Raw genomic sequence first — 19259 nt, forward strand, 5'->3', positions numbered from 1 at the left:
CTATGATTGTGTCCTCTTTTGTAGCTTGTATCCAACTTTTCTATAAATCAACAAAATAATGTTTCTGTGCTTGACATCACATTACATTAAAATGCACCTTACCATTGACATTAAAGGTCTCTGTACATAATGATACAACTTACCATTGACATTAAAGGTCTCTGTACATAATGATACAACTTACCATGGAAGTAAGGTCTCTGTACATAATGATACAACTTACCATGGAAATAAGGTCTCTGTACTTAATGATACAACTTACCATGAAAGTAAGGTCTCTGTACATAATGATACAACTTACCATGGAAGTAAGGTCTCTGTACATAATGATACAACTTACCATGGAAGCAAGGTCTCTGTACATAATGATACAACTTACCATGGAAGTAAGGTCTCTGTACATAATGATACAACTTACCATGGAAGTAAGGTCTCTGAACTTAATGATACAACTTACCATGGAAGTAAGGAACTCTGTACATGATGATACAACTTACCATGGAAGTAAGGTCTCTGAACTTAATGATACAACTTACCATGGAAGTAAGGTCTCTGTACATGATGATACAACTTACCATGGAAGTAAGGTCTCTGTACATAATGATACAACTTACCATGGAAGTATGGTCTCTGTACATGATGACACAACTTACCATGGAAGTAAGGTCTCTGAACATAATGATACAACTTACCATGGAAGTAAGGTCTCTGTACATAATGACACAACTTACCATGGAAGTAAGGTCTCTGAACATAATGATACAACTTATCATGGAAATAAGGTCTATGTACATGATGACACAACTTACCATGGAAGTAAGGTCTCTGTACATAATGATACAACTTACCATGGAAGTAAGGTCTCTGTACATGATGATACAACTTACCATGGAAGTAAGGTCTCTGTACATAATGATACAACTTACCATGGAAGTAAGGTCTCTGTACATAATGATACAACTTACCATGGAAGTAAGGTCTCTGAACTTAATGATACAACTTACCATGGAAGTAAGGTCTCTGTACATGATGATACAACTTACCATGGAAGTAAGGAACTCTGTACATGATGATACAACTTACCATGGAAATTAGGTCTCTGTACATGATGATACAACTTACCATGGAAGTAAGGTCTCTGTACATAATGATACAACTTACCATGGAAGTAAGGTCTCTGTACATAATGATACAACTTACCATGAAAGTAAGGTCTCTGTACTTAATGATACAACTTACCATGGAAGTAAGGTCTCTGTACATAATGATACAACTTACCATGAAAGTAAGGTCTCTGTACATGATGATACAACTTACCATGGAAGTAAGGTCTCTGTACATAATGATACAACTTACCATGGAAGTAAGGTCTCTGTACATGATGATACAACTTACCATGGAAGTAAGGTCTCTGTACATGATGATACAACTTACCATGGAAGTAAGGTCTCTGTACATAATGATACAACTTACCATGGAAGCAAGGTCTCTGTACATAATGATACAACTTACCATGGAAGTAAGGTCTCTGTGCATGATTCCACTGCTATGTAAGTATTTCATTCCCTCTGCTGTATCCATGGCTACCTTTAACCGACACTGCCAGTCCAGCTTGGCACTACTGCCCAGTAAGTCTGCTAAGTTTCCACCATCACAAAACTGTAATACAGAATAACAAATGGATAAACTATTGTAGTACAAGTGTACTATATGGAGTGGTGATGACTGAAGTCCTACAAGTGTACTATATGGAGTGGTGATAACTGAAGCCCTACAAGTGTACTGTATGGAGTGGTGATGACTGAAGTCCTACAAGTGTACTATATGGAGTGGTGATGACTGAAGTCCTACAAGTGTACTATATTGAGTGGTGATAACTGAAGCCCTACAAGTGTACTGTATGGAGTGGTGATGACTGAAGTCCTACAAGTGTACTATATGGAGTGGTGATGACTGAAGCCCTACAAGTGTACTGTATGGAGTGGTGATAACTGAAGTCCTACAAGTGTACTCTATGGAGTGGTGATGACTGAAGTCCTACAAGTGTGCTCTATGGAGTGGTGATAACTGAAGTCCTACAAGTGTACTCTATGGAGTGGTGATGACTGAAGTCCTACAAGTGTACTCTATGGAGTGGTGATGACTGAAGTCCTACAAGTGTACTGTATGGAGTGGTGATGACTGAAGTCCTACAAGTGTACTCTATGGAGTGGTGATGACTGAAGTCCTACAAGTGTACTGTATGGAGTGGTGGTGATGACTGAAGTCCTACAAGTGTACTGTATGGAGTGGTGATGACTGAAGCCCTACAAGTGTACTGTATGGAGTGGTGATAACTGAAGCCCTACAAGTGTACTCTATGGAGTGGTGATGACTGAAGCCCTACAAGTGTACTGTATGGAGTGGTGATGACTGAAGTCCTACAAGTGTACTGTATGGAGTGGTGATGACTGAAGTCCTACAAGTGTACTGTATGGAGTGGTGATGACTGAAGTCCTTACAAGTGTACTGTATAGAGTGGTGATGACTGAAGCCCTACAAGTGTACTATATGGAGTGGTGATGACTGAAGCCCTACAAGTGTACTGTATGGAGTGGTGATGACTGAAGCCCTACAAGTGTACTGTATGGAGTGGTGATGACTGAAGTCCTACAAGTGTACTGTATGGAGTGGTGATGACTGAAGCCCTACAAGTGTACTGTATGGAGTGGTGATGACTGAAGTCCTACAAGTGTACTCTATGGAGTGGTGATGACTGAAGTCCTACAAGTGTACTCTATGGAGTGGTGATGACTGAAGTCCTACAAGTGTACTCTATGGAGTGGTGATGACTGAAGTCCTACAAGTGTACTGTATGGAGTGGTGATGACTGAAGTCCTACAAGTGTACTCTATGGAGTGGTGATGACTGAAGTCCTACAAGTGTACTGTATGGAGTGGTGATGACTGAAGTCCTACAAGTGTACTCTATGGAGTGGTGATGACTGAAGTCCTACAATTGTACTGTATAGAGTGGTGATGACTGAAGCCCTACCAGTGTACTGTATGGAGTGGTGATGACTGAAGTCCTACAAGTGTACTGTATGGAGTGGTGATGACTGAAGTCCTACAAGTGTACTATATGGAGTGGTGATGATGGCAGTCCTACAAGTGTACTGTATGGAGTGGTGATGACTGAAGTCCTTACAAGTGTACTGTATGGAGTGGTGATGACTGAAGTCCTACAAGTGTGCTGTATGGAGTGGTGATGATGGAAGTCCTACAAGTGTACTCTATGGAGTGGTGATGACTGAAGCCCTACAAGTGTACTGTATGGAGTGGTGATGACTGAAGTCCTACAAGTGTACTGTATGGAGTGGTGATGACTGAAGCCCTACAAGTGTACTGTATGGAGTGGTGATGACTGAAGTCCTACAAGTGTACTCTATGGAGTGGTGATGACTGAAGTCCTACAAGTGTACTCTATGGAGTGGTGATGACTGAAGTCCTACAAGTGTACTCTATGGAGTGGTGATGACTGAAGTCCTACAAGTGTACTGTATGGAGTGGTGATGACTGAAGTCCTACAAGTGTACTCTATGGAGTGGTGATGACTGAAGTCCTACAAGTGTACTGTATGGAGTGGTGATGACTGAAGTCCTACAAGTGTACTCTATGGAGTGGTGATGACTGAAGTCCTACAATTGTACTGTATAGAGTGGTGATGACTGAAGCCCTACCAGTGTACTGTATGGAGTGGTGATGACTGAAGTCCTACAAGTGTACTGTATGGAGTGGTGATGACTGAAGTCCTACAAGTGTACTATATGGAGTGGTGATGATGGCAGTCCTACAAGTGTACTGTATGGAGTGGTGATGACTGAAGTCCTACAAGTGTACTCTATGGAGTGGTGATGACTGAAGTCCTACAAGTGTACTGTATGGAGTGGTGATGACTGAAGTCCTACAAGTGTACTCTATGGAGTGGTGATGACTGAAGTCCTACAAGTGTACTGTATGGAGTGGTGATGACTGAAGTCCTACAAGTGTACTGTATGGAGTGGTGATGACTGAAGCCCTACAAGTGTACTATATGGAGTGGTGATGACTGAAGCCCTACCAGTGTACTGTATGGAGTGGTGATGACTGAAGTCCTACAAGTGTACTGTATGGAGTGGTGATGACTGAAGTCCTACAAGTGTACTATATGGAGTGGTGATGATGGCAGTCCTACAAGTGTACTGTATGGAGTGGTGATGACTGAAGTCCTTACAAGTGTACTGTATGGAGTGGTGATGACTGAAGTCCTACAAGTGTGCTGTATGGAGTGGTGATGATGGAAGTCCTACAAGTGTACTCTATGGAGTGGTGATGACTGAAGCCCTACAAGTGTACTGTATGGAGTGGTGATGACTGAAGTCCTACAAGTGTACTGTATGGAGTGGTGATGACTGAAGCCCTACAAGTGTACTGTATGGAGTGGTGATGACTGAAGTCCTACAAGTGTACTCTATGGAGTGGTGATGACTGAAGTCCTACAAGTGTACTCTATGGAGTGGTGATGACTGAAGTCCTACAAGTGTACTCTATGGAGTGGTGATGACTGAAGTCCTACAAGTGTACTGTATGGAGTGGTGATGACTGAAGTCCTACAAGTGTACTCTATGGAGTGGTGATGACTGAAGTCCTACAAGTGTACTGTATGGAGTGGTGATGACTGAAGTCCTACAAGTGTACTCTATGGAGTGGTGATGACTGAAGTCCTACAATTGTACTGTATAGAGTGGTGATGACTGAAGCCCTACCAGTGTACTGTATGGAGTGGTGATGACTGAAGTCCTACAAGTGTACTGTATGGAGTGGTGATGACTGAAGTCCTACAAGTGTACTATATGGAGTGGTGATGATGGCAGTCCTACAAGTGTACTGTATGGAGTGGTGATGACTGAAGTCCTTACAAGTGTACTGTATGGAGTGGTGATGACTGAAGTCCTACAAGTGTGCTGTATGGAGTAGTGATGATGGAAGTCCTACAAGTGTACTCTATGGAGTGGTGATGACTGAAGCCCTACAAGTGTACTGTATGGAGTGGTGATGACTGAAGTCCTACAAGTGTACTGTATGGAGTGGTGATGACTGAAGCCCTACAAGTGTACTATATGGAGTGGTGATAACTGAAGTCCTACAAGTGTACTATATGGAGTGGTGATGATGGAAGTCCTACAAGTGTACTGTATGGAGTGGTGATGACTGAAGTCCTACAAGTGTACTGTATGGAGTGGTGATGACTGAAGTCCTTACAAGTGTACTGTATGGAGTGGTGATGACTGAAGTCCTACAAGTGTACTGTATGGAGTGGTGATGATGGAAGTCCTACAAGTGTACTGTATGGAGTGGTGATGACTGAAGCCCTACAAGTGTACTGTATGGAGTGGTGATGACTGAAGTCCTACAAGTGTACTCTATGGAGTGGTGATGAATGAAGTCCTACAAGTGTACTATATAGAGTGGTGATGACTGAAGTCCTACAAGTGTACTGTATAGAGTGGTGATGACTGAAGTCCTACAAGTGTACTGTATAGAGTGGTGATGACTGAAGTCCTACAAGTGTACTATATGGAGTGGTGATGACTGAAGTCCTACAAGTGTACTCTATGGAGTGGTGATAACTGAAGCCCTACAAGTGTACTGTATGGAGTGGTGATGACTGAAGTCCTTACAAGTGTACTGTATGGAGTGGTGATGACTGAAGTCCTTACAAGTGTACTGTATGGAGTGGTGATGACTGAAGTCCTACAAGTGTACTGTATGGAGTGGTCATGACTGAAGTCCTACAAGTGTACTGTACGGAGTGGTGATGACTGAAGCCCTACAAGTGTACTGTACGGAGTGGTGATGACTGAAGCCCTACAAGTGTAATGTATGGAGTGGTGATGACTGAAGTCCTACAAGTGTACTGTATGGAGTGGTGATGACTGAAGTCCTACAAGTGTACTGTATGGAGTGGTGATGACCGAAGTCCTTACAAGTGTACTGTATGGAGTAGTGATGACTGAAGTCCTACAAGTGTACTGTATGGAGTGGTGATGACTGAAGTCCTACAAGTGTACTGTATGGAGTGGTGATGACTGAAGTCCTACAAGTGTACTCTATGGAGTGGTGATGACTGAAGTCCTACAAGTGTACTGTATGGAGTGGTGATGACTGAAGTCCTACAAGTGTACTGTATAGAGTGGTGATGACTGAAGCCCTACAAGTGTACTATATGGAGTGGTGATGATGGAAGTCCTACAAGTGTACTATATGGAGTGGTGATGACTGAAGCCCTACAAGTGTACTGTATGGAGTGGTGATGACTGAAGCCCTACAAGTGTACTGTATGGAGTGGTGATGACTGAAGTCCTTACAAGTGTACTGTATGGAGTGGTGATGACTGAAGTCCTTACAAGTGTACTGTATGGAGTGGTGATGACTGAAGTCCTACAAGTGTACTGTATGGAGTGGTCATGACTGAAGTCCTACAAGTGTACTGTACGGAGTGGTGATGACTGAAGCCCTACAAGTGTACTGTACGGAGTGGTGATGACTGAAGCCCTACAAGTGTAATGTATGGAGTGGTGATGACTGAAGTCCTACAAGTGTACTGTATGGAGTGGTGATGACTGAAGTCCTACAAGTGTACTGTATGGAGTGGTGATGACCGAAGTCCTTACAAGTGTACTGTATGGAGTAGTGATGACTGAAGTCCTACAAGTGTACTGTATGGAGTGGTGATGACTGAAGTCCTACAAGTGTACTGTATGGAGTGGTGATGACTGAAGTCCTACAAGTGTACTCTATGGAGTGGTGATGACTGAAGTCCTACAAGTGTACTGTATGGAGTGGTGATGACTGAAGTCCTACAAGTGTACTGTATAGAGTGGTGATGACTGAAGCCCTACAAGTGTACTATATGGAGTGGTGATGATGGAAGTCCTACAAGTGTACTATATGGAGTGGTGATGACTGAAGCCCTACAAGTGTACTGTATGGAGTGGTGATGACTGAAGCCCTACAAGTGTACTGTATAGAGTGGTGATGACTGAAGCCCTACAAGTGTACTATATGGAGTGGTGATGATGGAAGTCCTACAAGTGTACTGTATGGAGTGGTGATGACTGAAGTCCTTACAAGTGTACTGTATGGAGTAGTGATGACTGAAGTCCTACAAGTGTACTGTATGGAGTGGTGATGACTGAAGCCCTACAAGTGTACTGTATGGAGTGGTGATGACTGAAGCCCTACAAGTGTACTGTATGGAGTGGTGATGACTGAAGTCCTACAAGTGTACTGTATGGAGTGGTGATGACTGAAGTCCTACAAGTGTACTGTATGGAGTGATGGTGATGACTGAAGTCCTTACAAGTGTACTGTATGGAGTGGTGATGACTGAAGTCCTACAAGTGTACTATATGGAGTGGTGATGACTGAAGTCCTACAAGTGTACTGTATGGAGTGGTGATGACTGAAGTCCTACAAGTGTACTCTATTGAGTGGTGATGACTGAAGTCCTACAAGTGTACTGTATGGAGTGGTGATGACTGAAGTCCTACAAGTGTACTGTATGGAGTGGTGGTGATGACTGAAGTCCTTACAAGTGTACTGTATGGAGTGGTGGTGACTGAAGTCCTACAAGTGTACTATATGGAGTGGTGATGACTGAAGTCCTACAAGTGTACTGTATGGAGTGGTGATGACTGAAGTCCTACAAGTGTACTGTATGGAGTGGTGGTGATGACTGAAGTCCTTACAAGTGTACTGTATGGAGTGGTGGTGACTGACGTCCTACAAGTGTACTGTACGGAGTGGTGATGACTGAAACCCTGCAAGTGTACTGTATGGAGTGGTGATGACTGAAGCCCTACAAGTGTACTGTACGGAGTGGTGATGACTGAAACCCTACAAGTGTACTGTATCAGAGGTCGCGTTAACGCGTTATTTGTGCGTATTTGACGCACTATTTGACACTTGGGACGCCTTTTTTTGGATGTATGCGTCACTGGGGACGCGTCATAAACAGGGGACAAATGGGGCTTACTGTTGGCAAACGTACGGTTATCATCTTTGCTTCGAAGTTGTAGAGAACAGACTAGACATCGTGGAATTGGTCAGTTCTGATTGTAACTATTTATATGTGCAGTGTGACCTGTGAAATTTGAATATGACCCATCGTATATAAAACGTTCCAACAGTTTCATGTGCCCCATGACCATTTCCTGACGTGCCGAGCACGTCTTGGGTAGTTTAGAAACTACGTGATATTATAATTACTTATCCACGTGATTAGTTACTTATTAACAGACATGGTTTGGCAGAGTTTCCATCGATAGCACGGCCTTACGCTACGGTGAAGCATCTCCACTCACAGGCGAAGCGATGATTAAATAGACCACATCGGTGGACAGTACTCTATGCTGAAGCCTTCACGTTGACAAATTCATACTGCCACGTCGCCATTTCATTCTCACTAAAACTGAAACTTATTTTGAGCTTCGTTACGGGATCGAACGCATTACGTGAATTTACAGTGAACATGGCACACGTAAGGCGTCGTTCAAGAATAAACGATTGCAACGTAGCGACACAAAATTTGTATCAAACTTTTACAACTGTGTCTCTGTCAAATTGAAGTTCACGCTGTCGTTCATACTTCATCATTCATGTCATGGAACTTAGTTCATGCATTGTGGTTTTGTATCATGGGGTAGTTTTATGTACTTCGTACGGTCCGACTCCAAGAAACTAACATTAGCTCTGGATTTATACGCTATGGGGTTTCGACACATCTTCTCCCACTCCGCTATATATTCATCCGGAGTTCTTTCTCGGAGCACATATTTTTAGAGAGTGATTACCATAGAAAATCGAAAGTCGAGAAAGATGAAGTTAAACCTCTGTATAGCGTATTCTTGCATATAAATGTTTTCTTTTTGGAAGTACAAACTATGTACTTGTATACGGTGTGCGGGAGAATGACACTGATGACAGTGATGTGTTCATGTACATGTATTTACATTTGCAACGTATTTAGTGTACATCTGAAAGACATGTAGTGACAGTGTGCATGCAAATTTGGAAAAGACGCACCGTAATAGGATTTTGACGCTAATTTTGGCAGGAACGCGTCCCAGGGACGCATCAGAAAAAAAGCTACCGCGACCTCTGTGTATGGAGTGGTGATGACTGAAGTCCTACAAGTGACTGTTCTAACCCACCTTACTTTCATTTCTATGAATCATTCATAAGTGCCCTCAGCTATTTGCATAACAAAACAAATGTAGCATTATTGTGTGCATGCAACTACTCATGCAAGCAGGCAACTACAATAGGTTCTCTTGATCTGGGAGAACTACTGGAAAGTCTACCAGAAGGGATAGCAACAGAGGGGCTACAAGAATGACTGAGGAACTCTCCTCTTGGATTTTCCCCAGTACAACTGGAAGAAGTGCAAAGGGCGGAAATGCATACGTGCTCAGTCCTTTCCAAGACATTGACAGAGCATCGGTTGCCATTGCTCTCGGATCTGGAATCGGAGACACAAAGAGAGGGAGTTTTCTGTTCATGAAGGTGGTGAACAGATCTACAGTAAGTTCTCCCCAATGCAGAAACAGATGGTGAGCAATCTTGACAGGGATTGCCCACTCTTTAGGAAGAACTCTCTTGTGACGCGATAGAGCGTCCGCAATGCCGTTCAGTTTCCTCAGCACATGGCATGCTGACAGAAGAATCTTTTGGTCTATGCACCACAACATCAGTTCCCATAACAGGTAACAGGAGTGCTGTGTACTTGAAAGTGCGGTCTAGGACCGTAAAACGAAGAAAGCGGCAACACGAATTGTGGATAGGAATGTGGAAATAGGCGTCTTTTAGATCGGTGGACACTAGCCAGTCGTTTGGTCGGACAGTGGCTAAAACTGTTCTTGGTGTTTCCATCTGAAATCTTGGTACTGAAAGAAACGTATTCAGTGCCGTTAGATTGAGAATCGGCCGTCATCCGCTTGTCTTTTTGAGAACTAGAAAACGATGACTGTAAAATCCCATTTGACATGTACTTGGATAGATTTCTTGAATGGCCCTTTTGGGCAGAAGAGATTCGATCGCGTCTCTGAGTGCCCTTTGTCTTTCTTGGTAGAAAGGTTATGAACGGAATGGAAGTGAGGGACGGTTGTCTGGCAAATTCAAGAACATAACCGTCCCTCATGAGACAACCAGTGCGGTAAAGAACAACCCGTGTTACGGCCTGTTATTCGGGTTTGGTGGGGCTAATAAATCGACCATAAATGTTGCTAATGTACATGTTGTAATCTCAGTATATAGATTGTTATGTTGACGTTAGGTTTACAAGTAAACATCCACACCAACTCCTGACTAACATCGGGATTCAAATAACAGAAAGCAGAAGTTTTAACCAGACTTGGACTTGTCCTTTTATTCATACTCAAGTCCATCTGTGTTGAAAAGTTTATCATACCTTATCACTGTAGTTGGACTGATACTTGTTTGAAGTATTGTACTGTACTACTACCAACTAATACTGTGGCCATACATAGTATTCATGCGCAGGATTATTTGTCATGATAACTCATAAATTGAATGGAAATGAAATATCAAAATCAGGAAACGTGTGTGTTAAAATAATTTTCCAGGAATTGATAAAATAAAAACTATGCATATGTAAGGCTGTGTCAAATACTAAAATATCGATCGTAGCTCAGACCACTAACGAAGAGATCGTAGGGACATCGACGTGTTACCCATGTGTGCATTAATATGAACATTTGACCATTAGTGTACTTCGCCCAAGTTGACCTGAGTGTGCATGGAATTTTATTGAAGAAAATTAACCAACGGAGACAGTGTAAGAGATCGGTAAGTGTCACTAGACATTTATTTTCTTACAATTAAGATTTTGTTTTGTGGATAACTTTTTCGTTGTGGAAAATTGATATTACCACTGTTACTGAAGCGAAATTATGGGATTTTGAAATACAGTCCAGAAAGACAACACATGACACCATGTCAACGCATGGTGTAAATATGGACGAGTCCACTGTTCAATGGTGGATGGGACATGGCAAAGTTTTGGAAAGGCCTGTGTTTTTACTTGTACATGTACTCCAAGATCTATGGTTTTCAAAATCACTACAAGTCTATACTTTGCTTCTTTTAAGAAAGAATACAGAAGTCGGATTTCCAATGTCCACGTCAGTATCAAACGCTAACTTCCCCTTTTAGCCACCCCTTGTAGTAGTACCTTGTGTCGTCACAGAACAATCTATGACTCTGGTGTATGACCTTTCATATCTTAGCAAAGTCGCTAGCCCCTTGGACTCGTCCCGGCAGAAACTTTTGTCGGATAATTATCCCCGAGCTCCTTGAAAACTATGTACTCACTTCATTTCATTCTCGTTTGATTGGGTTCATTATCATCCACATAGTGACACGAAGCAGTTTTGTCTTCTCTAAAAAATAACGGCCCATGCTCTGTGGCGTGCTTTCTGTTGTTTCACATTGCTCGATCATAAGCACACACTTGGGAAAATCCGATAAATTGATCAGGGAACCTCAGGACCATTTACCGCTTTACCGGCCTTTAAAACACTGATTATGTTCATCTTTACAGGTGGTAGACTTGGTACATAATGCTGTAGGTCATCATAGCTGACAGATGATGATACTTTTCTTTACAATGGGGAAGAAGTCACAATGGAAATTGGTTACCGCATAAGAGACGAGGTTCAACTTACCATTGGTGAATTTTACTATTCTATTTTCTGTGTATATCATTCATTTATTGTACTTGGATTTTCAGAACTTGTGTGCATTTTAAAAGTGATATTTAATAAATTGTTGTGTAATGAAGGTCATATTTGTCATGTACATGTATGTTACTGATTGCGTAAAAAAAACAAAAACATGTTTAGCTCTTCAGTGGCAGAGAAACAATTGAATTCATACATAAACCCCTTAGTTACTTGTCTGTGTTTTAACAAATCATTACACATATTCTGTGATTATCTATTGTATGGAGCACTCATTCTCCCTGAAATTCACAGATTCATAGACAGCAAGGGGTAGTTACTAGACAGTGACGATGTATGCAAACATTAATTATAGACATGATGCACACAGGATGTAGTGTTCCTTCATAGAAACCAAACTAATTTGTAAATGTTATACTCAACTGCTGGCAAATGAAATTTAATATATTGCTAGAGTTAAAGTATGGGTCAAATAAATCCCTGTGAACTGTTTTTCAAATGCAAGTTTTTTTTTGACACAGGATTAGAACTCATTTTATAACGATGTTTGAAGGCTTTAGATGCAAAGTAGTCCCGGGTGAATTTGTGGTTATGTATCTTCAGTTTGAGCACTGTTGACATAAGAAGAGATTTGTTTGGCCATAAATGGATAAATGACTGATATGCATATTATCATAAGGTTGTTACATTGCCTGAGTATATATGAATTGGTCTAATTCAAACATATAATTGGTGGGGTTGCAAACATCAGTTTTTTACCAGAGTGGTTGTCTCATGTTACCGTGGACAAAACCCATTTGTCCTGTGAGATTGTATCTCACGCATTTGCAAAGTGGCTTAGCCTGCCCCAACTGGAATTTCCAGTCTTGGAATGGGGAGTTCCTGTATCGTGTTGCCGAGTGGAGAGTCAGGAGTGCTGCTGCGAGTCAGAGCCTGATCTTTAAAAGCTGCTCTTGCTAAAGAAGGGCTTGTCGGGACCAGGCTCGCCTCTACCCTGTTGACTACGCAGTTTGCCACGTGGAACGTCCTCTGCTAGATTGTCCAGATTTACTCCTGTTGCCTTGGAAATTTCTGTTTGCAGGTACCGTATTAGTACTTGTACGGTTATCCTTTGGTCTTGCTGGAGTGGAGGTTGTGCGTGGTGATGCCCACATTAATCGTTCTCTCTGCTTTGCTTCGCTGGCTCGCTGCGCCAGGGAAGTCAAATTACCAGCAAACAGTGAGGAAGTGGAAAACGAGGAGCCTCTTGCTTCCTGTTTCAGTTCCTGTGTTAACGAGTTAGACTCTCATTTCAGGAAGGCATCCCTCTCCATCAAAATAAGTGCTGCCCGTCCTCTCGCTGAAGATTCGGAGACATAGTAGAGACCTTTCATTGCAATGCGCAATAGCCTAAGAACCTTAGGCATCTCCGGAGTTTCTTGCTGTAGTTCAGACATTGCTACAGCTAGAAACCAATCCATGACAGAACATGCACGGATACTTTCTGCGTGCATCTCCCCTAACTGCTTTAAACTGAGTGCCGGGGATAGACACAGAGTTGAAAGTTTTGGCTTTGGCGTCCACAGCCTCGGCATCAGTGTCTAGGCTGGGGTAACCAATCCATGGGTCAGTTGTGTGAGTCTTGTATGCACGAGACCGACTTTTTAACGCAGCAGCTTTATTGCCCTCGCCTAAAACCTCTGACATTATTTTATCCAGTTGACCTGAGAAAGTGGAAGAGTAGATGGTTCCTTGACCGGTTGAGACTTTTCCATTTCTTCAAAAGCCTGGTTACCGATTGTAAACCCATTGAATGCACTCGTGGAAGGAGAACTCCTCATCACAAGTAGGGGAAGTTGAACACAAAGTGCCCACTACACTGGGGGGATCTGGTTCATTTCCCCCAAAGGAGGCATCACTGGGAGCCTTTATTGACATTTCGTCTATGTCTCTCCTGGCTCAATGCTTAGATCGAACTGGAGAGACCTCCTGTTGACTGGGTACACACCTGGGTGACCTCTCACTGGAGTACCGATCAAAACGTTCAGAAGGACATGACCTCGAATGGCTACTCTCACTCGACTTGGAGGATGAAGAAGATTTCGAACGTGAACGGAAACCATTGGTTCAAAGGCGAATTGTCTCTTGACTTCTGCGTTTTGAAACGTCTGCGAGAACGAGAGGGAGAATCCCTGGTAGGAGACATGAAATCATGCTGTGTTCTCCTAGTAGTAGGCCTTGAACACTCACCCCTTTAATAAGCAGGGAGGGATGGCCAGGGGTACTGCCAATACTGTTGTGGCCAGCCAACCTGAGGATTAAAAACACCCCATGGTGTCTCAGGAGGCAAACAAAAGTCACCAGTAAATTGCTGTGGATCAGAAAAAGCACCACCAGTAGACATTGGCATGAACTGGGGATTCTGAACTTCAGCTCTGGTCTGAGGGGGATAAACCCTCGCATCACTATACAAAGTGGAATCGTCTAGACCACGCTGTATTCTCTGTCCAGCAGTCAACGTTGGTCTAGAACTGACATCACTAGAATTGGTAATTTGAGGACGGCTCATACTCTGATCGACCCTCGAAAAATTACCCAGATTGGTATGTATACCAGTCTGCGTACCCTCAATACAATCAGTCTGATTAGCTGGCGAGCCTGAGACTGAAAAAGGAGAGGGTACGTGGGTAGTAGCTACACCAGGCCCAGTTACGTCAGAACAGGAGATCTCTTGACTGACTGAACGAGTTGGACCAGCGTTTGACTCGGAAATACTAGTAGCCTTATGACGACTAGAATCACAGTGCTGTGACGACTCGTCAAGTACACTCAACCTTTCCCCCAGGGGAGAGGGAGAAGTGACCGCTCCCCAAGGAACGTTACTAGGGGTGATAGCCGTATAGTGTCTACTGTCGTCAAGCCCTTTAAGAGAAAAGGCCACATACCACTAGCACTACTACCCAGTTTGTCCTGAAAAGGACAGTTTAAAACAACAGAACTAGAAGAATGCTTACCTGACTTCGGTTCCGCTGTGACGGAAGAACTTACCATTATAGTCGAAGCCTGTATACTCGCAGGAATAGTGACAGAAGCCTGGGTGGCACTCGCACTTGGCTTAGATGACCGTTGTTTGTCTGACTGTTTACCTAGTTTATGCCAATCAGACCAACTAGAACAAACTTCACAGGGTTTGGACTGCGAACACGTCCGACAAGAAAGACAAACAGAATGACAATCCTGCTGAGGCATGTCATGACCACACACACCCTTCTTCTTAGGTTTAGTCATGACGAAACGAACGACTGAAAAAACAACAACGCGGTAAGGCAATGACGATAAGGATCGCCTGCACGGAGAAGAAAAAACAAAAACAAATCTCAATCGTCGCAAAGAGAGAGACAATAAATTGACACTTAGCTGTAATCCTAGGATCTTTAGGGTAACCAAAGAGCCAACCAAGTGGAAAAACCAGTGTGTATAGTGGAATTGGAGGGAAGGTACTTGAAGACAAAAACAATATCCATCTGCACACTTGTACCGCCATGCGATAAAAGACACAAGTACGCATGCACTAACTGCCACTTAGGCGGGAGACTAAGCTAACCAAATATGGAGCCAGGTATGGTGGAGGGGGTGGGGCCAAACATTTCTTGGCATGGATTGGAGGAATTAATGCGGGTTACCCATCAGTATTTTGCCAACAGGTAAGTATCATAGTCTAACAGAAAATCCTATTACCACAGGGTTTTTTAGTTTTAATGAGTAATTTGCATAATTAGTGTTTCCCTTAGGAGAGGCATTCAGTTTAAATCTGGTTCTCATTTGTTCTGGTACCTTTTATCAAATTGCAGAAAATAGTAATTTAATTAATATTAGGCCTATTTGATTTTGAAAACCTTTCTTCAATCTCAAAATGTACAATCTGAAAATACACTAATGTATGCACATATATGTGAATGGTCACTTTTTTTCATATTCATGGCGAACAATGAATGCCTTAAATTCAAATGCAGAATATACTTACTTCAGTTAAAGCATGGAGCTGGCCTTCATGAACACATACACCCATAAACCTAGAAAACAAACAAACAAACCATACACAGCATTTAATCATTGAAGCTGAAGTTATCTGAAAGATTGGATTTAAAAACAGACTGAAACACGTAAATGTATTCTGGTTGGAGAAACTGACCGCAATTGAGGGGGAGGGGCACTAAATCATAAGGATAGACCAGAAGATTTTGGAAAGACTTGCCCAAATGAACTGGTAGATTTTGCTGCAATGTTAGCTCAGAATGTTTCTATCAGTTTCAAAATTATGCTTAAAATTGTTAAAAGTCGGATCGCATTCCTCAAAAATACTGCCAATGGTGTTGAACAGTTTTTTAAAAATGTTTATCCATACATGTATGCCAGTCCATGCTAACAATAGGTGTTCATTTGCTGAATGACTATCCAGTTGTCTATCCAACCATGTTGCTATCTTTGCGATATACATGATCATTTGACTGTTGCTATGGGCTTGGCCATGTTGCTAGATATATTTGCATACATTTTTAATGTTTTTGTTCACTTGTGTATGAATTCCTAATAGTACCTTTGCAATACATGTGATCATTTGGCTGTTGCTATGGGCTTGGTCTTGTTGCTAGGCACATTTGCATACATTTATCGAATGTTTATTTATTTGTCTTTCAATTTGTTATCTTTGCAATATACCTGATTTGAATGTTGCTATGGGCGTGGTCTTGTTGCTAGGCAAATTTACATACATTTTTTGAATGTTTATTCAATTGTCTATTAATCCCTGTAGTTATCTTCGCAATATATATATGTGATCATTTGGCTGTTGCTATGGGCGTGGTGTTGTTGCTAGGCACATTTGCATACATTTTTTGAATGCTTGTTCATTTGTTTTTCAATTCCTGTTGTTATCTTTCCAATATACGTGATTTTTTTTGGCTGTTGCTATGGGCGTGGTCTTATTGCGAGGCAAATTTACAAGCATTTTTTGAATGTTTGTTCAACTGACTATTAATCCCTGTTGTTATCTTTGTGAAATACACGACTATTGCTATGGGCGTGGTCATGGTTGCTAGGGATATTTGCATACATTTTGTGAATGTTTACTCACTTGCCTACCAGATGATGTTACTTGAGTAAAATATACTGCGATTTGGTTGTTGCTAAGGGCATGGTCATGGTTGCTAGGGCCAATTGTGTCAAAATATTTTGAAGAAAATCTGCAGAATAACACTTCTAGAAACATCTCACCAAGTTTCAGTCTCACTGACCAAGTACTTTTTGAGATATACATTTTTGACCAAAATTCACATTTGTACACCTAATTTGCATATTTCTGATGAGATCATTATATACTTAATAATTCTTCATCTATACACCCACAGATGAATCCCTTTTAAATTTCAGCCCAATCTGCTGAGTAGTTTTGGAATTATAGGTTTTTGACCAAAAAGACACATTTTAGCTTCAGTTCAGTTGTGCTAAAAAACAATTGTTTTGACCAGTTTTCTAGCTTTAAATCAGTTGTATCAACATGGGGGGGGGGGGGGGGGGGGGCGGTAGGTAGGTAATGATTGACGCTGTAATCATGCCTATGACCTATGGCCTTGGAAGACTTTCTTTTGTTCATTGCACATGTGCAATAAATACAACATGGGCCTAATGCAGTACGACACTTGTTACAAGCTTCAGTTGTGTCAAAAACACAGATTTCAGGGCCTAATGCAGTACGACACTTGTTACAAGCTTCAGTTGTGTCAAAAACACAGATTTCTGAGCCTAATGCAGTATGATGTTTGTTACAAGCTTCAATTGTATCATAAAGACAGATTTCAGGGCCTAATGCAGTACGACACTTGTTACAAGCTTCAAATTGTGTCAAAAACACAGATTTCAGGGCCTAATGCAATACGACACTTGTTACAAGCTTCAATTGTGTCACAAACACAGATTTCAGGGCCTAATGCAGTACGACACTTGTTACAAGCTTCAATTGTGTCACGAACACAGATTTCAGGGCCTAATGTAGTATGACACTTGTTACAAGCTTCAAATTGTGTCAAAACACAGATTTCAGGGCCTAATGTAATACGACACTTGTTACAAGCTTCAATTGTGTCACAAACACAGATTTCAGGGCCTAATGCAGTACGACACTTGTTACAAGCTTCAATTGTGTCACAAACACAGATTTCAGGGCCTAATGCAATACGACACTTGTTACAAGCTTCAATTGTGTCACAAACACAGATTTCAGGGCCTAATGTAGTACGACACTTGTTACAAGCTTCAATTGTGTCACAAACACAGATTTCAGGGCCTAATGCAATACGACACTTGTTACAAGCTTCAATTGTGTAACAAACACAGATTTCAGGGCCTAATGCAATACGACACTTGTTACAAGCTTCAATTGTGTCACAAACACAGATTTCAGGGCCTAATGTAGTACGACACTTGTTACAAGCTTCAATTGTGTCACAAACACAGATTTCAGGGCCTAATGCAATACGACACTTGTTACAAGCTTCAATTGTGTCACAAACACAGATTTCAGGGCCTAATGCAATACGACACTTGTTACAAGCTTCAATTGTGTCACAAACACAGATTTCAGGGCCTAATGTAGTACGACACTTGTTACAAGCTACAATTGTGTCACAAACACAGATTTCAGGGCCTAATGTAGTACGACACTTGTTACAAGCTTCAATTGTGACACAAACACAGATTTCGGGGCCTAATGCAGTACGACACTTGTTACAAGCTTCAATTGTGTCACAAACACAGATTTCGGGGCCTAATGCAGTACGACACTTGTTACAAGCTTCAATTGTGTCACAAACACAGATTTCAGGGCCTAATGTAGTACGACACTTTGTACGAGCTTCAATTGTGTCACAAACACAGATTTCAGGGCCTAATGTAGTACGACACTTGTTACAAGCTTCAATTGTGTAACAAACACAGATTTCAGGGCCTAATGTAGTACGACACTTGTTACAAGCTTCAATTGTGTCACAAACACAGATTTCAGGGCCTAATGTAGTACGACACTTGTTACAAGCTTCAATTGTGTAACAAACACAGATTTCAGGGCCTAATGTAGTACGACACTTGTTACAAGCTTCAATTGTGTCACAAACACAGATTTCAGGGCCTAATGTAGTACGACACTTGTTACAAGCTTCAATTGTGTCACAAACACAGATTTCAGGGCCTAATGTAGTACGACACTTGTTACAAGCTTCAATTGTGTAACAAACACAGATTTCAGGGCCCACAAACACAGATTTCAGGGCCTAATGTAGTGGCCCACACAAACACAGATTTCAGGGCCTAATGTAGTACGACACTTGTTACAAGCTTCAATTGTGTAACAAACACAGATTTCAGGGCCTAATGTAGTAAGACACTTGTTACAAGCTTCAATTGTGTCACAAACACAGATTTCAGGGCCTAATGTAGTACGACACTT

General features: G+C 41.8%; 1 protein-coding gene across 2 annotated transcripts in view; it reads right to left on the reverse strand.

Annotated features, from left to right (window-relative positions):
* LOC144436217 (dual specificity testis-specific protein kinase 2-like) overlaps positions 1-19259 on the reverse strand; it is a 76545-nt gene that overhangs the window by 44411 nt on the left and 12875 nt on the right. For both annotated transcript variants that reach the window (XM_078124947.1, XM_078124946.1), the window contains exons 3-4: positions 15783-15831; positions 1513-1659 (exon numbers count right to left, since the gene is read on the reverse strand). In XM_078124947.1, the coding sequence (XP_077981073.1) occupies positions 1513-1659; positions 15783-15831 (196 nt within the window). The remainder of the gene's footprint in view (positions 1-1512; positions 1660-15782; positions 15832-19259) is intronic.

This window comes from Glandiceps talaboti, chromosome 6 (genome assembly GCF_964340395.1).
Source record: "Glandiceps talaboti chromosome 6, keGlaTala1.1, whole genome shotgun sequence".
NCBI lineage: Eukaryota > Metazoa > Hemichordata > Enteropneusta > Spengelidae > Glandiceps > Glandiceps talaboti.